This window comes from Oncorhynchus keta, chromosome 4, assembly GCF_023373465.1.
Source record: "Oncorhynchus keta strain PuntledgeMale-10-30-2019 chromosome 4, Oket_V2, whole genome shotgun sequence".
Classification (NCBI taxonomy): domain Eukaryota; kingdom Metazoa; phylum Chordata; class Actinopteri; order Salmoniformes; family Salmonidae; genus Oncorhynchus; species Oncorhynchus keta.
This window is the reverse complement of record NC_068424.1, coordinates 39761624-39785612: the sequence shown is the minus strand read 5'-3', so window position 1 is coordinate 39785612 and position 23989 is coordinate 39761624. Positions and strand designations below refer to the sequence as shown.

Genomic DNA, 23989 nt, shown 5'->3' with positions numbered 1-23989 from the left:
ACATGCATTCTTTCCCCAATCTCACTTTTGGTAGGAGCTAACTAGCATTCACCCCAAACTGTTACCAGGAGTTGCAACCAAAAGTATATTCTTGTAAACTATGGAGCGATATGGGACTGGCAAAGATTTTCAGCTTGCAAGCAGAAGCTGGAATAAGTTTGAGTGACAGTGAGCGCTTTGCATAGGCGATTTGTTTATGATTTATTTTTTGAAACTAGAAAAAAATGCCTGGAACGTAAAATAACATAGTTAGCCAGTTTCCATGTTTTTAAAATAACGGTTCTGTCCCGGGACAGTATGGATCACTTTCGTTCCTTGAAATGTTATTTTCCTGTTTGATGGGTCTGTTCCTTGAACCGGTTCCAACCCCTGATTGGCCCCGTGTGTTGCAGCCTGCCAACCCTTCTATCATTTTCCATCATGCCATATAACAAACAATAGTTGGCCACAGCACCTAGACCTACAGCACGGGACGAGGAGTTAACTTGTAGGGCTAGGGCCCTATTAGTATGCTTTTAAAATGTAGAAATACTTGAAATAACTCATCTGATATGACATAATTGTTAAAAGCAATGCAATGGCAAGCTTGCTAAAAAACTATTTAGTAATGTCAGCTCAATGATCACTTCAATGAAGGAAAGATGCATGTTAGGAGTATTTGAACCGTGCCAAAGTTGGTAGACCTAGACGTTGACAGCTACTTATTTCCCCATAGTCACTTTCATGCACAGTGACCACAAACTAAGCCTCAATGTTCTGTTTTTCTTGTCAGCCATGAGGTTTTCAGACTTGTAATGTAGTTTCACCATCTTCAGGGGAGCATAAGGAAATCCTTAATTGAATACCTTTTCAGACTTTGCCATGTTAATGTAAAGGCCACAATAGTCTAAAATAGCTGTTCGTTAATCTTTTCAGTGTTATTTTGGTACAGTTAAGTATTCTGTGCAAGAAGTACCCTTATCAATGAACAACAGAATGAATTACAAGAAATACATAAAAAAAAAATAAACCATCCTTCTGTGAGTTGCGTCTGTGGTCTGAAATAAGGCTCCTGCCCATTTCAATTGGTCTCCTAATATGAGTATCTGCCATATTTCTATTCAATTTTGATTATCACAACATTTCTTACAAGGTAATAGTTGACAATGTCACTATTTTTTTTATATTGTCTTAGTTCATTTTATTATCTGGTGGAACATCTTTTGATAAAGCACACCCAAAAAATGCATCGCCTTATTCACCGATTTGTCTCCAATGACAGTGAACGTTCAATCTATTCCAGTAATGGAACACCTGATTCAAGTAATCAAGGGCTTGATGATCAGTTGATTAATTTAATAATGTGTGCTTGTACTAGAATAGATAAGTGGAGTGCCTGGAGACACTCTTCAGTCACCTGTTGATACCCTTTTCGTTCGCCTCAGATAATGTTCAGGGTCGGAAATTAACTTTTTGGGCCACCAGCCACTGTGGCCGGTAGATAAAGAAAATCTACCAGCCAAAAATCACAAAAGAACTGAGCGTGCATTCTGTTTCAAAAACAAATGTTTTACTAGTAAAAAGTATTGGGGTATATTGCTTAATTGTATTTTTTTTTAACCAAAATATGTTAAAATGCATCATTTAGAGCCAATAATAAAAACAACGTACCAAGAATCAACAAAGTGCCTGCCCTGCCACAAAATGCTGTTTATTTGTTATTCGTTTTGATAAGCAGTACATGATGTGCTCCTAATTAGAAATGTAGAAGCACACACATCTAGGAGAACAATGAGTAAAAGTTTTTGGCAGTAATCCACCAAGCACAATCATTAGGTGAGACAAATGTTCAGCTGGCCTTTTTAAGGGATGAGATGTTACCGAGACTTTCCTTTTGCACTCACTTGTCTGTGATGAAACAAATCAATGACTGCGGTGTCCCCCAGCAGCAGTCACTTGCAGCAAACTCAAAGTAACGTTGAAAAACAACTTTGCATGTGAACAAAACGATGTTCTAGCCAAGAAACATTAGGACAAAGTCATACTTTACTATCCTTTCTAGTCAATTTCAAATCAAATGTAACTATTTGTCACGTGTGCCAAATACAAATGTAGACCTTACAGTGAAAGGCTTACGTACAAGCCCTTAACCAATAGTACATTTCAAAAAAGTAAAACTTTTTTTTTACCAAATAAAGTAAAAAGTAACACAATAACCAGGCTATGTATAGGGGGTACCGAGTCTGCGGGGGATACAGGTTAGTTGAGGTAATTTTTACATGTAGGTAGGGGTGAAATGAACATGCATAGATAATAAACAGCGAGCAGCAGCAGTGTACAAAACAAATATGGGGGGGTTGCCATACGAACAACCCTCTGTGGCGCCTTACGGTCAGATGCCGAGCAATTGCCATGCTCTCGGTGGTGCAGCTATAGGAACTTTTGATTATCTGGGGACCCATGCCTAATCTTTTCCGTCTCCAGGAAGAAAAGGGTGTTGTGCCCTCTTCACGACTGTCTTGGTGTGTTTGGACCATGATAGTTCGTTGGTGATGTGGACACCAAGGAACTTGAAGCTTTCGACCCTCTCCACTACAGCCCTGTCGATGTTAATGGCGGAATGTTTGGGCCCGTCTTTTCCTGTAGTCCAGGAAAAGGTCAGCTCCTTTGTCTTGCTCACATTGAGGGAGAGGTTGTAGTCTTGGCACCACACTGCCAGGTCTCTGACACGCCTATAGGCTGTCTCATCATTGTCGGTGATCAGGCTGTTGTTGTCAGCAATGTTAATGTTGTTTGAGTCGTGGGTGTACAGGAGGGATCTAAGTACACACTCAGTGTGGTAGACGTGTTGTTGCCTACCCTTACCACCTGTCAGGAACTCCAGGATCCATTTGCAGAGGGAGGTGTTTAGTCCCAGGGTCCTTAGCTTAGTGATGAGCTTCGTGGGCATTATGGTGTTGAATGATGAGTTGTAGTCAATGAACAGCATTTTGTCCATGTGGGAAAGGGCAGTGTAGAGGGTGATTGAGATTGCGTCATCTGTGGATCTTTTGGTGCGCTATGCGAATTGGAGTCGTTCTAGGGTATCTGGAGGGATGCTGTTGATGTGAGCCATGACCAACCTTTCAAAGCACTTCATGGCTACTGATGTGAGTGCTACGGGTAGGTAATCATTTAGGCAGGTTACCTTCGCTTCATTGGGCACAGGGACTATGGGTGGTCTGCTTGAAACATGTAGGTATTACAGATTAGAGGTTGACCGATTAATCGGAATGGGCGATTAATTAGGGCCTATTTCAAGTTTTTATAACAATCGGAAATTGGTATTTTGGGGCGCCGATTAAAAAATAATAATTACATTTTTTATATGTTTTTTTATACCTTTTATTTAGCTAGGCAAGTCCGTTAAGAGCACATTCTTATTTTCAATGACTGCCTAGGAACGATGGGTTAATAACTGCCTCGTTCATGGGCAAAACCACAGATTTTCACCTTGTCAGCTCGGGGGATCCAATCTTTCAATTTTACTAGTCCAACGCAATAACGATCTGCCTCTCTCTCGTTGCACTCCACGAGGAGACTGCCTGTTACGTGAATGCAGTAAGCCAAGGTAAGTTGCTAGCTAGCATTAAACTTATCTTATAAAAACAATCAATCAATCATAATCACTAGTTAACTACACATGGTTGATGATATTACTAGATATTATCTAGCGTGTCCTGCGTTGCATATAATCTGACTGAGCATACAAGTATCTGACTGAGTGGTGGTAGGCAGAAGCAGGCGTGTAAACATTCATGCTGTTACACTGGCAATACTAAAGTGCCTATAAGAACATCCAATAGTCAAAGGTTAATGAAATACAAATGGTATAGAGGGAACTAGTCCTATAATAACTACAACCTCTTACCTGGGAATATTGAAGACTCATGTTAAAAGGAACCACCAGCTTTCATTGTGTGTCCTTCTGTAGCTCAGTTGGTAGAGCATGGCGCTTGTAACGCCAGGGTAGTGGGTTCGATCCCCGGGACCACCCATACATAGAATGTATGCACACATGACTGTAAGTCGCTTTGGATAAAAGCGTCTGCTAAATGGCATATATTATATTATTATTATATCATATGTTCTCATGTTTTGAGCAAGGAACTCAAAACATTAGCTTTCTTACATAGCACATATTGCACTTTTATTTTCTTCTCCAACACTTTGTTTTTGCATTATTTAAACCAAGTTGAACATGTTTCATTATTTACTTGGGCTAAATTGATTTTGAACTATTATATTAAGTTAAAATAAGTGTTCATTCAGTATTGTTGTAATTGTCATTATTACAAATAAATAAATAAAAATCGTCTGATTAATCGGTATCGGCCCTTTTGGTCCTCCAATAATCGGTATCGGCGTTGAAAAATCATTATCGGTCGACCTCTATTACAGATGTCAGGGAGAGGTTGAACATGTCAGTGAAGACACCTGCCAGTTGGTCATCGCATGCTTTGAGTACACGTCCTGGTAATCTGTCAGGCCCCGTGGCTTTGTGGATGTTGACCTGTTTAAAGGTCTTGCTCACGTTGGCTACCTAGAGCGTTATCACAGTCGTCCAGAACTGCTGGTGGGTGCTCTCGTGCATGCTTCGGTGTTGCTTGCCTCAAAGCGAGCATAAAGGGCATTTAGCTCTTCTTGTAGGCTTGCATCACTGTGCAGCTCACGTCTGTGTTTCCCTTTGTAGTCCGTAATAGTTTTCAAGCCCTGTCACATCCAAAGAGTGTTAGAGCCAGTGTAGTATAATTAAACATTTGTCCTCTATTGACACTTTGCTTGTTTGATGGTTCGTCTGAGGGCATAGCAGGATTTCTTATAAGCGTCCGGATTAGTGTCCCGCTCCTTGAAAGCGGCAGCTTTAGCACGATGCGGATGTTGCCTGTAATCCATGGCTTCTGGTTGGGGTACGTACGGTCACTTTGGGGATGACAAACTTCTACATGTGGGCTTTGGATTTTTTGATTTTTTTACTTTTTCAAAGTGTTCTATGTTGCCAACATGGTTGTTGAAATATACATTCTTAATTTCCAACCTTGAGGATGTTCGCATGATGATTTTGCCTGGACAGAATAAACAAAAACATGCTAAATGTATCTTGAGCCCATGGTAGCAGGATGGTTCAGGTATGGACCCGAAAGACATCAGGGCTTGTATTTAGTGTGAAACTAGGAGAGATCATCTACGATCAGGTCCTCCCTGTCCATCTAATCTTATTCATTATCTAAAAGGCAAAAATGATCCTAAAACAGTACTCCTCCTCTAAGAGCCATCGGGCTCTTGCCAAAAATAGTGCCCCACATAGGTAATAGGGACACAACCCTTGACCTTGAGGAGTTATCCCTTAAAGTTAAATGCTTTTCAGCATCCCCTATTATTCTCACTCTCCACTGTTGATACTGCTGTCAGTACAGAGATGCCACAGCTAATCTGTCCTCTGTGACATAGCTACTTTGTGACATAGCTACTTCCTCCACCTGCTGCGTTTGGTGATGCTATGTCCCCGTCCCAAATGGCAACCTATTCCCTATATAGTGCACTACCTTTGATCAGATCCCTATGGGCTCTGGTCAAAAGTAGTGCGCTATATAGGAATTAGGATATCCTGGTTCCCTTAGGCTTCTGCCTCTGACTCACACCTGCCGCATGGGACTGGGAGCTTTCTCTCTCTCTCTCTCCACACACACACACAGCAACCTTCCTCCTCCCTCTGGGCCTGCAGCCACAGGCAATATGGCCCACTGTGTTAACACGCCATTGTATCTGCATCACATGGAATTAAAATGAAAAAACTTATGAGATACAGCAAACACTATCTGCTATTGATGCAGACAAGTCTTTTTATTTGGCATTGGTTTCCAGTTAAACATAAGGTATAACTTTTGAATTTGTGAATTGGAAATATTTGTATTTCTGGCAAGTCAGTTTTCCTAACTGTGTTTTGGATTTGCAAGCCAGTGCTGTGTTTGATAGGTTACGTTAATATGTAGCTTAGTAATTACCTTCACTAATTTGCATTAGCTGAGTACCTCTGTCAATCTCTGGATGTTAGCCTATAAACTATTTCTGTTTACTTCTACTTTTGTTGCCTTACTTGGGGTAGTTCAACTGTGACCTTTCCGTGATGCTTATCTGATTTTGGGGATGCCTCTGAGGTCTAGCTGCTAGTTAAAATTCTTCTAGAACTAGATTGCCAGATTCAGTGCATTAACAATGTAACTTTGTTTACTAACTTGTTATTTTGAGAAGTGGTTTACTTGTAATGTGAATCTGCGTAATATTTATACCCCAAAATAAATACTACAGTGTAGTTTTGATTCCAATTGAGGCACTGGTTTCTTCTTCTGGTGGTAGTTGGATGCACTTATCAGTCAGCGATTATTCTTATTAGGCTGATGTCTGGCTGACGCATTCTAAGCTTACCAAAAAAGTAAGGCTAACTTGAGACAATGTATTATCTTGAGTTTCTGTTAGACTGAATGGGACAAGTGAAAGGACATTGTTGTTCCATATCTAGCAATATGATACTTGCCTGTTGGTTGAATAAAAACCAATTTTTCTGTTCTTTCTAGGGACCAGTTATTCTCCACAGGAAAATTCACACAACCACAGCACCCATCATAGCAGCTCCAATTCACATTCGAACCCCAGCAAGACATCAGACGCAGTAAGTACATTACACGCTTACCACCTCTGCGTTGTTGATGTTAAAGCATGGTGGTCTGGACAATGTCCCAATCTCTCATTTTCTCTGAAGTGTACACTTATTCACTTCCCTGCGTGGATTTGAAAGGAAATTATTGGTTTAAGAAATAAGCTGCTGATGCCTAAAATAGTCCAATGACTTGACATTTGTGGAAAGGAGTGTACAAGTGTACACGTTTCCCTAATCATTTGCTGAACATCTTCAATGTGCTAAATGCGTCAGTCGGTCTCTTGAGTGGGACTCTATAGCCAGACACTGGACCAGACCAGGGTTCGTATGTATCAAGCATTCCAGACAGGGTCCAACATAAACTATTGTCCTGTGGCCTGGGAATAACATGTTGGCCCAGTGGATCTTGTCAGTCACTGACTTGTCCAGGCCAGTAACTTCTCAGCACATTTTGCGTTGCAATTTGACATTTACCTGCTCTGTCAGTCTGCCATCTGAAAACCATTGAAGACCACATGCTGAAAAGTCATACTATTTGTATTTGAGCAATATGATTGGGTGGTAAGCACCACACTCACAACTTCTTGTTCTCAAGCAGTACATTACTAGGTGACACGCCCATGAGCCTTGCAGAGCAAAAATAAGCATTCATCAATCCACCCGCTGATCTTATTTTATTTATTTTAGGTGAACATACTTGCAATAGTCTGTCCAATGTTCATTTTATGCAAAAAGTGTATTGATATCTCTTTTGAAATGCAGATGTCTCTTTAAAGGGGCAACATCTTATTCTTAAAATGTGACTCGTTTCAGGAAACTAGGCATATGTTGCGTGTCACTACTTCACAGGAGAGCCATTTGAGAGCTTATGTTTTTGATCAAAATGTGTTTTTTTTTGTCAGAAATGCCTTCTGGAAAGTTAACTTTAATGTACATTTACATTTACATTTAAGTCATTTAGCAGACGCTCTTATCCAGAGCGACTTACAAATTTGTGCATTCACCTTATACCCACTGTTCCCTGGTAGGCCGCCATTGTAAATAAGAATTTGTTCTTAACTGACTTGCCTAGTCAAATAAATAAAAACCTTAAGGAATAGGACTTGGATTCACCCTTACTCTGTTTATGATTGTGTTGTCATGGAGGAGTGATTGGGCTCATTGATTTGAGTTCAAAAATAAATACCACGCTCATGGAAGGTCATGAGTGTGCAAAGCTGTCAAGGCAAAGGTTGGCTACTTTGACCAGACATACCGACCAGACATACCAGACAGTCAGATATGTACCTTAACAGACTTGTATACCATCTGTAAATACTAATACAATTAAATTACGAGCCTAGTTGGTTTAGCCCCAGAAAAAGTCAGCAACCTTCCTGCTAGCCATGATTGGCTGAGATGAGTTGGCTGGACATGCTGAGAGAGGAGTTCAGATTGGTCTGCCATATAGCACGCTTCTGTCTATTTGAGCTGGTCAGTGTATGTAGGTAATCCTGTCTTAACGCGGATTAAAAAATATATATATATCTATCACATCAGTGTTGCTCTCCACTTTCTGGATGACCGAGTTTTGAAATCAGTGGAATTCGAGTATGATGGCTAAGGAGCTGGAGAAAGCACCTGTCTCCGAATAACATCTTCAAACTAAGGGCAACCGTGACAGGCAGAGGCGTCCATCCATGATAGTCTAGCTATCGGCATTTTTTCCGATATTATACGTTTCTAATTTTGACAGTCGTTTTCATTTCAAGTTGGTATACTGTTAGCTTGCGAGCCAGCTAACGTTACGTGTACGATATTATTCGTATCTCAGAGCCATTTGCTTTGCTAGATATAGCCTGATGATAGCTAGCTAACATTGAACCTGGTTGGTTAGCTGCCTGCAGATTCATGCAGGGTAGTAACGTTATGAGTTGGGATTATGGTTCATTCTTTACCTAGCTAGCTACATGTTTCAACAAAAGACTCCAATTTGCAAGTAACCATTTCAATAGAATGTCAATACGTCAACTGTTGCTAGACATAGCTGGTAAATTCGCTCTGGCTATCTACTCTGATTTCAGAGCACTCTCGTCTGTGTGCCAGAGCGCAGAATAACGGATAAATTTATGGATGGTCAACACCCGTTGAATATGGCCAGTGTCCGTAAACGTTGGCAAGAAAGCGCAAATTGTTGCCTGCAGCATAGTTGCAATCACCAATGCTCTGGATAACATAACAGCCTAACCCGCACTGCAAGTGCAAGTAAAATGGTCAGTGAATGGTTCTTTCATGTTAGCCAGTTTGCTTGACTGTTAGGACAGAACGCTCGGCTCAATCCTTGAAGAGAGATGGTTGGGTGTAAAGCTTAAGAGGATGTGAACGATGCTGAATGGGTGTAGACAAAGGGTTATCTAGTAGTAGTACCAAAACATTCAAAGGACCTTTTCTCAAAAAGTTACAAGTTTATCAACTTTAAAAGCAGAATTACTTTTCCATTGTTCCTCAAATTCAGTGTATGATATACCATTTTGTAGCTCTGTTTCTACTTTTATCCAATGATTTTTTTTGTTGCTACAAGATCAAATCAAGGCGGTTGGTCACAAATGACATATTATACAAACAAAAATGAATGCTATGAATACAGTGCAATGTTAAAAAATGGATTAATGTCTCAAATTGCTAAATTATATTTTAAAAGCTTTTTAGTACCTTACCCTAGAGAGGTTATGTGGGACGCTAGCGTCCCACCTGGCCAACATCCAGTGAGATTGCAGAGCGCCAAATTCAAATACAGAAATACTCATTATAAAAATTCAGCAAACTAAATATATTTTACATAGTTTTAAAGATGAACTTCTTGTGAATCCAACCACTGTCAGATTTAAAAAATGCTCTACGGCGAAAGCATACCGTACGATTATTTGAGAACAGCGAAGTAAAAGAGTTACACAAGTCAGAAATAGAGAGAATTAATCCCTTACGTTTGATGATCTTCATATGGTTGCACTCAGAAGACATACATTTACTCAATAAATGTTTATTTTGTTCAAAAAAGTCTCTTTATATCCAAAAACCTTCATTTTGTTCACACTTTTTCTTCAGTAATCCACAGGCTCAAACACAGTCAAAACAGGCAGACAAAAAAATCCAATTTGTATCTGTAAAGTTCATAATGTTTATATTCAATCCTCAGGTTGTTTTTGGCCTAAATAATTGATAATATTTCAACCGGACAATAACGTCGTCAATATAAAATGTAAACAAGAAAGGCGCGCTCTCGGGATTGTGCATGAAAAAGCTCTGTGATACAGCAGGGTCCACTCATTAAGATTGCTCCTATTCCCTTATACTGTAATGGCATTGAATAGAAAAACTACACACACACAAATCCTACTTCCTGAATGGATTTTTCTCAGGTTTTCAACTGGCCAAATCAGTTCTGTTATACTCAGACACTATTTTAACAGTTTTAGAAACTGTCAAGTGTTTTCTATCCAAATATGCATATCATATCTTCTGGACCCGAGTAGCAGGCAGTTTAATTCGGGCACGTTTTTCATCCAAAATTCCGAATGCTGCCCCCTACCCTAGATAAGTTAAACCTCTGGGATATGTGGGACGCTAGTGTCCCACCTCGCCAACAGCCAGTGAAATTGCAGGGCGCCAAATTAAAAACAGAAATCCCATAATTAAAATTGCTCAAACATACAAGTATTTTACACAATTTTAAAGATAAACTTCTTGTAAATCCAGCCACAGTGTCTGATTTCTAATAGGCTTTACGGCGAAAGCACACAACGATTATGTTAGGTCAGCACCTAGTCACAGAAAACCATACAGCCATTTTCCAGCCAAGGAGAGGGCTCACAAAAGTCAGATATAGCGACTAAATTAATCACTAACCTTTGATCTTCATCAGATGGCACTCACAGGACTTACATCATAAATGTGTGTTTTGTTCGATAAAGTTAATCTTGATGTCAGAAATGCATTGTCTCGAACAAACATCTGGTGAAAGTGCAGAGAACCACATCAAATGACAGAAATACTAATAATAAACATCGATAAAAGATACAAGTGTTATGCATGGAATTATAGGTAAACCTCTCCTTAACCTCTTGCTCCTACCTGACACGCAGGCGTCCCATCTAGACATCTGGAAATGCAAATGCGCTACGCTAAATGCTAATAGCACTCGTTAAAACTCAAACGTTCATTAAAATACACATGCAGGGTATTGAATTAAAGCTACACTCGTTGTGAATCCAGGCAACAAGTCAGATTTTTAAAATGCTTTTCGGCGAAAGCATGAGAAGCTATTATTTGATAGCATGTAACACCCCAAAAGACCCGCTGGGGACGTGAACAAAATAATTAGCATAGTCGGCGCTACACAACGCACAAATAAAATATAAAACATTCATTACCTTTGACCATCTTCTTTGTTGGCACTCCTAGATGTCCCATAAACATCACTATTGGGTCTTTTTTTCGATTAAATTGGTCCATATATAGCCTAGAGATCGATCTATGAAGACTGTGTGATCAACGAAAAAAATAGCGTTTTATAACGTAACGTAATTTTTTTAAATTAAAAAAGTTGACGATAAACTTAAACAAAACACTTCAAAATACTTTTGTAATGCAACTTTAGGTATTAGTAAACGTTAATAAGCGATCAAATTGATCACGATGCGATGTATATTCTATAGCTGTACGTCTGGAAATAATGTCCGGGTAAATCTCAACCAAAATATCCGGTCGGAGACCGGAAGAACTGTGCTGCCTTGTGTCTGTTTGACCAAGAAACAAATAGTAGGCAAATGACAAGACTATTGACATAATAATAATAATAATATAATATATGCCATTTAGCAGACGCTTTTATCCAAAGCGACTTACAGTCATGTGTGCATGCATACATTCTACGTATGGGTGGTCCCGGGGATTGAACCCACTACCCTGGCGTTACAAGCGCCATGCTCTACCAACTGAGCTACAGAAGGACATCGTGTGGAAGCTGTAGGTATTGCAACCTCGGCCCCATTTAATGTGGTTCACATTTAACAATTGGTTGAAGTGGCGCATGGATATATTTTCCCATTTTTCAGTGATCAGATTTTCCTGCACTTTTCGATGAAACGCACGTTCTGTTATAGTCACAGCCGTGATTTAACCAGTTTTATAAACGTCTGAGTGTTTTCTATCCACACACTAATCATATGCATATACTATATTCCTGGCATGAGTAGCAGGGCGCTGAAATGTTGCGAGATTTTTAACAGAATGTTCGAAATAGTAGGGGGTAGGAGTAACAGGTTAATGCAACCGCTGTGTCAGATTTCAAAAAGGCTTTACGGCAAAAGCACACCTTGCGATTATGTTAGGTCAGCACCTAGCCACAGAAAAACGTACAGCGATTTTCCAAAGAGGTGTCAGAAATAGCGTTATAAATAATCACTCCCAGGATTCCCAGTTCCACAAATGATTGTTTTGTTCGATAAAGTCCATAATTTATGTCCAAATACCTCCTTTTTGTTAGCGCGTTTAGTTCACAAATCCAAACTCACGAGGCGAGGGCAATTCCAGGCGAAAGTTCAGACGAAAACGAAGGAACGCAGTTACCTCTCACGGCCACACACATGATTTAGCTCATGGCATTCTGCCAGACACATGACTCAAACAGCTCTCATTCTCTCCCCCTTCACAGTAGAAGCCTGAAACAAGGTTCTAATGACTGTTGACATCTAGTGGAAGTCTTAGGATGTCCAATATAACTCCATAGACACTGTATATTCGATAGGCAATGACTTGAAAAACTGCAAACCTCAAATTTCCCACTTCCTGTTTAGATTTTTTTCTCCGGTTTGCCTGCCATATGAGTTCTGTTATACTCTCAGACATCATTCAAACAGTTTTAAAAAACTTCAGATGTTTTCTATCCAATATTAATAATAATATGCATATATTAGCAACTGGGACTGAGGGGCAGGCCGTTTCCTCTGGGCACCTTTCATTAGGCTTATTAGGTTTACCCAATAATACTGCACTGAAACACAGATTGGGCACGTTATTTATTGCGCACGTTGTTACAAATCAAATATATTGACGAACTCAATTGACAAAATGGAACTCAATTGATTTAAATATGATAGGCTACATGGGCCTACATCTTCCAATCTTTTAATGCAGTCATCTGTTTTTAATTTGAAGCATATTTTTATCCTTCACTTATTTGTAACAATTGCAACGACTCTGTATTTGTAGTCGACTTCGTTCTGAAGTTATTGGTAGTCAGACAGATAAACATAATGGTTTTAGCGGAGATCTTTCAATAGTGGCACAAGATGGCAAAAAAAGCATCTAACGAAGCACTTACCTGCTACGAGTGGTCTGAGGCAGTCTGTAAATAACGAGCGTTTTTTAGTGCAACTTTAATAGCGGTGGTTTTGGGAAACAGCTCAGCGATAACGATGCCCCTAAGAAGGTTCTAACGATGAACATGGCCATAAAATGCTTTTAGGAAACCAGTCCCTGATCAGTTGATCTCTTGTTACTGTGTCAAGCGAGTTTGCGTCTAGGTTCTCCACTACCACCCCCATTTGAATCCATAAAGCTGCTTCAATGTAAACATATTAGGGTACAACAATATAGTTGGCCTATATATTTCGTTAAAACATTTCACCTTAATGTTGTAACTGCCACGTCTTTTTGGGATATTTCAACAACTTGATCTAAGCACCTCGCCTCCGTTTCGTCCACAAAACAAGGATAATAAATAAAAGTATTGGGGCGGATGGTTGCGCCATTTCCCTTAATGCACATTCCATCTTTAAATGGCAAAATATTGGAAACTCAGAAAAAAAAGAAACTTCCTCTCTCTGTCAACTGCGTTTTATTTTCAGCAAACTTAACATGAGTAAATATTTGTATAAACATAAGATTCAACGACTGAGACATAAACTGAACAAGTTCCACCGACATGTGACTAACAAATGTAATGGACGTGTTCCTGGACATTTCTGGGGGGAATGGCCCTAGCCCTCACCCTCCAATCCAACAGCTCCTAGACGTGCTCAATTGGATTGAGGTCCGGGCTCTTCGCTGGCCATGGCAGAACACTGACATACCTGCCTTGCAGGAAATCACTCACAGAACGAGCAATATGGCTGGTGGCATTGTCATGCTGGAGAGTCATGTCAGGATGAGCCTGCACGAAGGGTACCACATGAAGGAGGAGGATGTCTTCCATGTAATGCAAAGCGTTAAGATTGCCTGAAATCTCAGTCCGATGATGCTGTGACACACCGCCCCAGACCATGATGGACCCTCCAAATCGATCCCGCTCCAGAGTACAGGCCTCGGTGTAACACTAATTCCTTTGACGATAAACGTGAATCCGACCATCACCCCTGGTGAGGCAAAACCGTGACTCGTCAGTGAAGAGCACTTTTTGCCAGTCATGCCTGGTCCAGCGACAATTGGTTTGTGCCCATAGGCGGTGCGGTTGCCCGTGATGACTGGTGAGGACCTGCCTTACAACAGGCCTACTAGAAGTCCTAGTATGATGTTTAAACCCTTTACAATGGTGATCTGTGAAGTTATCTGGATTTTTACGAATTATTTGAAAGACAGGGTCCTGAAAAGGGGAAAAAAAAATCTTGAGTTTATATGCCATTTGATATCTTTGTTAGCCTACATTTTCATTTGATAAAAAAATATAGATTATTTAAATCTAACAATTGACTTGATTTCGTAACACATTTCAAATATGGACAGTCCAGGGATATTTTACCCCCGATCTGGATAAAAATTACCTCGTCAGACAATTATTTTAAAGTCTTGTATTTGATTGATTAAATTGGAAACAAATGAAATAAGGGTAGGCTTCACCAACATTAGTTTCCATTCATACGTGTCGGGTAAATTGTCACAGTACATTTGCCTTGGTAAATGAGAAAATACTCTTTCAGTGGTCCAGAATGATTGTCGAATGGATAGATAAATTGTCCTTTCGTCTTCTCAAAAAAGTAGGTCTTTGATAGCAAGCAGGACCAAGGTAACACTGATATCAAGTGAAACCTACAGGGGGAAACAGTCTTATGCTTCTATCAGCTTGCTAGGCTAATTCCTCTCCTACTTTTGTTTTCATTTAAAAGATGTTAAGTGTGTGTGTCAAGTGGCTGGCCTCTTCAGTCAGTAATGAGCTGTGAAGCTGCTGTCTTGGATGAGATCATGATCATTGGTTTCCCAAAGAACGGAGCCTGAACACGGCCTTGCATAGACCCTAGTACCTAATTATTGGATGACATTGAACATAATTCAAGTGTTTGTCACTTGTCAAAAATAAAGATCAGCAAAATGTATTTTATGTAACTTTATTATATTTAGCTGACTGGTACCATGCACACCATTACTCAACGGGCCTGTGAATACGAATTCGTACGAATTTGTATCTGTAGTCCCTGGGCAGGTGGTTTTCCGAATCAGGAAACATTACTGCCATGCTACCAATGTTGCAAGGAATTTGTCTTGGGTTTTGTACATGGAAGCATCCACCTCAACAATCACAAAAACGGCAATATTTTGAAATCTTGAGAAGCGTTCCCAGTTGTCAGTTGGGTTAGCCAGCATCCGTCCCTCCGTCTCATCTCCCAACCAGCCCTGGTATCGGAGCCAAACCTTCATGCCCAGATAGACCCACACATCTTTTACATCTCACATTGCAAGCTCTTGCATCAGATCTAATCCCTCTCTTGCTGCGGTATACATTTTTTGCCTCAACTCTTGATGGGATAAAATGCAGCGTTGTATTTTCTCCTATCCTTACTTAATTGTCCCTTCTCATGCTCTTTCCTTTCCCGAATGTCGTCATCTTCTTGCCAAATGTCCCTCTCTATTTCGCGCGCTCTCTCTCGCGCTCTCTAGGGCCTTCATAAAGTATTCAGACTTTTCCCACATTTTGTTCCTCTGAATTTAAAATGGATTCCATTGAGACTTTGTCACGGCCTAAACACAACACCATATATATGCACAAAAAAAAGAGAAGTGTGTGTGTGTGTGTGTGTGTGTGTGTGTGTGTGTGTGTGTGTGTGTGTGTATATGTATATGCGCACACACCCACACGCGTATGGTAGCAGGGTAGCCTAGTGGTTAGAGCGTTGGACTAGTAACCGGAAGGTTGCAAGTTCAAATCCCCGAGCTGACAAGGTACATATCTGTCACTGCCCCTGAACAGGCAGTTAACCCACTGTTCCTAGGCCGTCATTGAAAATAAGAATTTGTTCTTAACTGACTTGCCTAGTTAAATAAAGGTCAAATAAAACACAGTGGGGCAAAAAAGTATTTAGTCAGCCACCAATTGTGCAAGTTCTCTCACTTTAAAAGACGAGAGGCCTGTAATTTTCATCATAGGTATACTTCAACTATGACAGACAAAATGAGGGAAAAAAATCCAGAAAATCACATTGTAGGAATTTTAATGAATTTTTTTGTTGCAAATTATGGTGGGGAAAAAAGTATTTGGTCAATAACAAAAGTTCATCTCTATACTTTGTTATATACCCTTTGTTGGCAATGACAGAGGTCAAACGTTTTCTGTAAGTCTTCACAAGGTTTTCACACACTGTTGCTGGTATTTTGGCCCATTCCTCCATGCAGATATCCTCTAGAGCAGTGATGTTTTGTGGCTATTGCTGGGAAACATGGACTTTCAACTCCCTCCAAAGATTTTCTATGGGGTTGAGATCTGGAGACTGGCTAGTCCACTCCAGGACCTTGAAATGCTTCTAACGAAGCCACTCCTTCGTTGCCCAGGCGATGTGTTTGGGATCATTGTCATGCTGAAAGACCCAGCCACGTTTCATCTTCAATGCCCGTGCCAAAATAATCTGTCCACCTGACGGGCGTGCCATATCAAGAAGCTTATTAAACAGCATGATCATTGCACAGTTGCACCTTGTGCTGAGGACAATAAAAGTCACTCCACAATACTAACCTAAATGAGAGTGAAAAGGAAGCCTGTACATAATATAAATAATCCAAAACATGCTTGAGTACCACACTCCATATTTTGGGCATATCAAGAAACAGAATAGAGCCAAGCACAGGCAAAATACTAGAGGAAAATCTGGTTGTCTGCTTTCCAACAGACACTGGGAGACAAATGAACCTTTCAGCAGGACAATAACCTAAAACACAAGGCCAAATATTCACTGCTTACCAAGACTATGCTGAATGTTCCCGGGTGGCATCTATGGCAAGAGTTAAATGGCTGTCTAGCGACAACCAACTTGATAGAGCTTGAATAATTGTTTTCATTCATGTGTAAATATGGTACAATCCAGGTGTGCCAAGCTCTTAGACTTACCCAGAAAGACTCAGTTGTAATTGCTGCCATATGTGATTAACATTTCTTGACTCTGGTGTGAATACCTATGTAAATCAGATATTACTGTATTTCAATAAATTTACTTTAACTTCTAAAAACATGTTTTGTCTTTGTCATGGTGTATTGTGTGTAGATGGGTGAGAAATAAATGTTATCCATTTTGAATTCCCGCTGTAACACAACAAAGTTGAATAAGTGAAGGGGTATGAATACTTTCTGAAGACATTGTAGATGCCCTCAGTCTGCTTGCTTGCTTGTGGTGGCACACTGCACAGAATGATGGCTTGCCATAACTCTCTGGTTCATGACACCTGGTAGAGGTCCGCCGTTGTGAGACCAGTCTCTCGGCAGATGTTGGCCTCCCGTGGTATTCCTGTCCTCAACGTAAAATGCTCTCCCTCACTCACCTTTTCCCTTTCTCCCTTACATAAATGTCCTCTTCCCTACTCCCCAGCCATATGAAGATAAAGATGACTGGTCAGAGCACATCAGTTCCTCTGGGAAGAAGTACTACTACAACTGCAGGACCGAGGTCTCACAGTGGGAGAAACCCAAAGAGTGGCTGGAGAGGTACGCATTACGCCATTTTCATTAACAATACCGATTTCACACTACTGAGCCTAGTTGAGCTGAACTGTGCTGGCTGGCCTGGTTTTCTATTCATTTTTAAAATGCTTGTCTCTTAAGTCCTTGATGAGCTGTGAAACTGATGTCTGAATTCATAAACACCGCTTACCAAAAAACTGAGACTGGGATGGCTTTGCTTTGCTCTACCCTGGTCCTGATTTGTTATTGCATTAAATGTAACATAAGCCATATTGTTTGTAAGATACCATTCCTTTTGTATGGCCTTAAATCGACATTTCGGAGAACGTGGACAGAATCTTGGAATACAGACACTTAAAACTGCTATTCAACAATATTCAAAAATGTCTTGGACTTAATATGAAATCAACTACATTTGTTGAAATTATTAGAAAATGCATTCATTAAGTTAATCATAAGACATTAACAAAATGCATCAGTTTTTCATATATTTCTGGAACTTTCTGAAACGGCTTGTGGTGCAGGTATGATTAAGGCAGCCCCCTGCACCTCTCTGATTCAGGGTGGTTGGGTTAAATGCGGAAGACACGTTTCATTTGAATGCATTGTTGTACCACTGACTAGGTATCCACCTTTCCCTTTCTTCATTTTGTGGAGCCGTTAGTGATTATGCTAATAATTACAAAAGTTCTGGTAGAAATGAAAAGGCTTTCCAGAAAACCTTTTCCAGTTAAATTTTAACTACAAAGTAGCCTTCTTGTGAACCACACTTCCCTAAAACAGGAAGCATGGGGAAGTTCCATGGCAGTAATCCTCTAAAGAGTTTGGAAACCTGGTGCATGCGCAGCCCCCTCCTGTACTCCCTGTTAACCCATGAGTGCGTGGCCACTCACGCCTCCAACTCAATCAAGTTTGCAGACGACACAACAGTAGTAGGCTTATTACCAACAATGACGAGACGGCCTACAGGGAGGAGGTGAGGGCTCTGGGAGTGTGGTGCCAGGAAAATATCCTCACTCAACGACAACAAAACAAGATAATTGTGGACTTTGGGAAACAGCAGAGGGAGCACCCCACCTATCCACATTTACGGGACCGCAGTGGAGAAGTTGGAATGCTTCAAGTTCTTTGGCGTACACATCATTGACAAACTGAAATGGTCCACCCACTCAGTGTGGTGAAGAAGGTGCAACAGTGCCTCTTTAACCTCAGGAGGTTGAAGAAATTTGGCTTGGTACCTAAAACCCTAACACACTTTTACAGAGGCACAATTGAGAGCATCCTGTCGGGCTGTATCATCGCCTGGTATGGCAACTGCACCGCCCGCAACCGCAGGGCTCTCCAGAGGGTGGTGTGGTCTGCCCAACGCATCACCGGGGGCAAACTACCTGCCCTCCAGGACACCTTCATCACCCGATGTCACAGGAAGGCCGAAAAGATCAAGGACAACAACCACCCGAGCCACTGCCTGTTCACCCCGCTATCATCCAGAAGGCGAGGTCAGTACAGGTGCATCAAAGCTGGGACCGAGAGACAGAAGCTGTTTTTCAATCTCAAGGCCATCAGACTGTTAAACAGCCATCACTAGCACATTAGAGGCTGCTGCCTATATACATAGACTTGAAATTACTTACTGGCCACTAATAATGTTTACATATTTTCTATTTCTCATCTCGTATATACTGTATTCTATTCTACTGTTAGTATATGCCGCCCTGACATTGCTTGTCCATATATTTATATTTTCTCCTTTACTTAGATTTGTGTGTATTGGGTATATGTTGTGAAATTGTTAGATATTACTCCACTGTTGGAGCTAGGAACAATCATTTCGCTACACCCGCAATAACCGCTGCTAAACATGTATGTGACCAATAACCTTTTATTTTATTTGATCAGTGACGCCTCGCAACACGTCAAACCAATTAAATGCCTTGCTTTGGCGGAGCTCCAAAGGCGCTCACCAGATTAGTGCCTTGGGAGCAACCGTGCAAAAATTAATCAAATTTAACCTCTAATGCTAATCTCCAGGAAGCCTAATTGTCTCCTTATTTCCATACTGTACTTGCATGACAAGGGTTGGATTTCCACTAAACAATTTTAGGTCCGCACTTACAAGGCATGTACAAAACCTGGTATATGGTTTGCCTCATACTGAACATTGTCTACTGGTATAATTTTAAACTGCACATATAACTCGACATGTAAACAGTGTGTGAGTTTAGCTATTCTCTGCTTCAGATGAGATGCCCATAAGGCCAGTAATGCCATCATACTGTAGGCTTATGGCTGCATTGGCGATGCATGCCTTATGATAAGCTGCAAATGGATTCACATAGCTAATATACTGAGGGTGACAATCAAATTAAACAGATTGGAGTTCTACAACTCCACAAAAAGGACATGTTCATTTGGGAATACAACAGACACATTAGACAGAACACCACCCCCTCTTGATTGTGATGTGATTCATCAACATTGACACTAGTTCATACGCACTATCCTCTAGTGCCTTGCAGTTGGAGGCTGAGCAATTGCCGTACCGTACCAGGCAGTGATGCAACCAGTGTCGATGTTGCAGCTGTAGAACCTTTTGAGGATCTCAGGACCCATGCCAAATCTTTTTAGTTTCCTGCGGGGGAATAGGCTTTGTCGTGCCCTCTGCACAACAGTTTTGGTGTGTTTGGACCATTCTAGTTTGTTGATGTGGACACCAAGGAACTTGACGTTCTCAACCTGCTCCACTACAGCCCTGTCGGTGATATTGGGGGCGTGCTCGGTCAGGTGAACAAAAACTCCAGACCAATGGTGGCCAACCTTGCTCCACTGATCCCTGATCTACAGGGTGAGCAGACTTCAATTCCAGCCCAGCAATAGCGCACTTGACTCAACTCATAAGGTTGAATCGGGTGTGTTATTGCTTGTCTGAAACAGAAGCCTGCACATCCATCAGACCTCCAGCATGATTGGTCTGCTCCAATTGTTGTCGATTATAACTATTTTTGTATACAACATTTGCTAACATAGGTAGGCCTGCACATGTAACCCATGGCATATAGGATATGCCCTTAGTCTGTTGGGGCATTCATTGGGACCTCTCCATCTGCAAACAGGCTTTGACAGCTTTCCATGTCTGAAGACAGAAAACATCACAGAAATTGTGTTCATAATACTCAAATTAGACAGAACTGAGTTATGTTGCCATTTATCGCTCTGTCCTCAGTTTTCCTATCTAGGGACTGGAACTATGAAAAGATTCTCCAATGTCCTCCCACAAAATGACCTGCCCTATTAGCCTAGGCAGCCAATAGTGCATGGGCACTAGATCTGCACAATCTGCTGCCTAGGTTATTAGCCTACACTCTCCCTTCAATGACAGCAGCAATTTCACTCTCTTTCATGGCTGTTATTTACGCTTTTGGTGACTATTTTTAATTTACAATGATTGCATCAGAATAGCTATCTAATAGAATGTTGGGTGATTACATTTAATTCCCTTAGCTAAATAGTGTGGAAAGTTGGCTAGCTAGCAGCTCAGTTGTGTTAGCCTACAAAGTGGCCTACTTGTAGCCAGCCAGCTAGCTAATAATACATTGTTTCATTGTTTGACCAAGGACCCAATCTTAACAATGTTTTTGGTGGTAGCACAGCCAGTGGCCACGTGGACGAATCGAGACTAGGGGGGAAAAGTGTTTGTCATCAGCATAATCCACTTTCAATTTCTATAAATAGCAGACTATCGGCCACACTTAAACTAGTATAGGCAACAACTACCCGGATGGAAAACAGTGACTCATATAACATACAGCATGGGCGTGTGGGTGGAGGGTTCTTGAAATGTAACATCCAATCAAAATCCCAGTCGACCATTCAAAACGGTTTTGCAATACAAAATTCTCTAGACCTCAGTGAGGCGTGACAACGATGTGATTATGGCAACGTGAGACTAACTACAAAGTAGCCTTCCGGACAGAATGATATCATTATTTGCATCAATCCTGTGGCCATTTTCTTTTCAAATTTTGCAATCACAGGAGCGCTACAGAAACATTGCTAACCAAACAGTCTCTGACTGGTACACACTTGAATTGAAGGGTAACTACACCCAAAACCCAGACATTTCTTTAGATTTGTTTTCCCATCATTATAATTTGAACACTGCAAATTGACCACAACTAAGCCCAACAATAGATTGTATTTGAAAATAACAATTTCATTATTTGATTGAGACGCGATCACATGCTTTATTAGTTAGACCACTTTAGTTAAAACACAAATGTCCTAAATTAGTTGCCAATCCCTGATTTAGAATGTTTTGTTTTTCTATTAAAAAGGTAGGATTTTTGGGAACAGAAACTGGGAAAAATAAAAACCTGAACTAAAAGGAGAAAATGGAATTTGGGAAGAAACTAAACTCAATCAAATGTATTTATAAAGCCCTTTTTACATCAGCCGATGTCACAAAGTGCTTTACAGAAACCCAACCTAAAACCCCAAACAGTAAGCAATGCAGATGGAGAAGCACAGTGGCTAGGGAAAAACTCCCTAGAAAGGCATGAACCTAGGAAGAAGCCATGCTCTGAGGGGTAGCTGGTCCTCTTCTGGCTGTGCTGGGTTGAGATTATAACAGTACACGGCCAAAATGTTCAAACGTTCATAGATGATCCGCAGGGTCAAATAATTATAATAATAGTGGTTGTAGAGGGTGCAACAGGTCAGCACCTCAGGAGTACATTTTAGTTGGCTTTTCCATACAGATTAAACTGAATCGGGCAAAAAATTCAAACATATTATATAGAGCTCTACCTTTGCGCAGATCTTCCTCATCTTTGAGTGACAATGTGTTTTACTTACCTTCGGGCCCTGGTCAAAAGTAGTGATGGATCAATGGTGCCAGTTGAGATGCAATCTTGAGCTCTAACTTGACTGTTTGTTTGTTTCCCAGAGAGCAGAGGCAGAAGGAGTCCTCCACTAAGTTGACGCCGGTCAACAGTTTCCCCAAAGACAGGGACTACAGACGGGAGGCCATGCAGCAGGCTACATCAGCCACTGGCTTTACTGCTGCTAGTAAGTCTTTAAAAAATGGTTTTTTTATACAAGGTCTCCCATTGAGGTACAAAAGTAGGCTTGGCCGGTGTCATGCCTTCATACCGGCCTTGTGCCATACTGGGATATTCGGTAATACCTGCACTAAGCACAAGGGGAGCTATTTTCGAACCCCACACCCTCTATAATCCGAAGGTTAGCAATGCTAACAAGTACATGTAAAATCCCATAGAGAATTCTAACTAAATGGTAACGAGCGCATTGCAAATATTTTATACGGTCTCTGATCTAAACTATTTAACGACAGACATCCCCGTTCATACAAGTAACTCTAAAATGCTATTCAGTTTGTTGCATGCCCAAAACATATTAGACTGCAAGGCTCTTGATCCAGGAGGGGGTTCTATTTATTTATTTATTTATTTATTTTACCTTTATTTAACCAGGCAAGTCCGTTAAGAACAAATTCTTATTTTCAATGACGGCCTAGGAACAGTGGGTTAACTGCCTGTTCAGGGGCAGAACGACAGATTTGTACCTTGTCAGCTCGGGGGTTTGAACTTGCAACCTTCCGGCTACTAGTCCAACGCTCTAACCACTATGCTACCCTGCCGCCCCTATGCGACGCTTGATTTTGGTAGAAGCTAACCGCTTAGCTAGATAGCCGACTAGCTACTAAATTATCAAACCAAATGCACAACTGCAGAGCATTTACAACATTTTAGACAGTTAACTTAATAGTTAAGATATCTTGCTGGCGAACATTTAGTTGTGAATTCCATACTGTAACTACATCTAGGGTTTCAAAGGTTCGTTAAATTTCCAGACATTTTCCATGGGAAGTTAAGCCTTGAAATGTAGCTTAAATTCATGAAAAAAGTTGCCTTATAACAGTGAACCTTTTTTTGTGGGATATACATAAGGCAATTCTAGGTCTTGTGGCATATTTTGGTTAAACTATCCCCAATTCAATAGAATTGCAACCCTCTGCATGCACAGTGCATTCTTCCATCACATGTACAGCTGATTCTCAAGATCTTGCACACCAATGAGATGCTATTGAGCCCACACTATTACACTGTCTGAGCCAAGGACTACATGCTTTCTGGTAAGTTTTGATTACAGCACTGGGTGGGGTGAATATATTTTATGACTTACCCTACCGTTCTAAAGTTTGGGGTCACTTAGAAATGTCCTTGTTTTTGAAAGAAAATCACATTTTTGTCCTTTTAAAATAACATCAAATACAGTGTAGACGTTGTAAATGACTATTGTAGCTGGAAACGGCTTTTTATTTTATGCAATATCTACATAGGTGTACAGAGGCCCATTATCAGCAACCATCACTC

General features: G+C 40.7%; 1 protein-coding gene across 1 annotated transcript in view; it reads left to right on the top strand.

The window, feature by feature from the left end:
- Positions 1-23989, top strand: part of LOC118374880 (WW domain-containing adapter protein with coiled-coil-like) — a 66523-nt gene that overhangs the window by 7848 nt on the left and 34686 nt on the right. The window contains exons 4-6 of the mRNA XM_035761365.2: positions 6594-6688; positions 17503-17618; positions 22540-22661. Coding sequence (XP_035617258.1) covers positions 6594-6688; positions 17503-17618; positions 22540-22661 — 333 coding nt within the window. The remainder of the gene's footprint in view (positions 1-6593; positions 6689-17502; positions 17619-22539; positions 22662-23989) is intronic.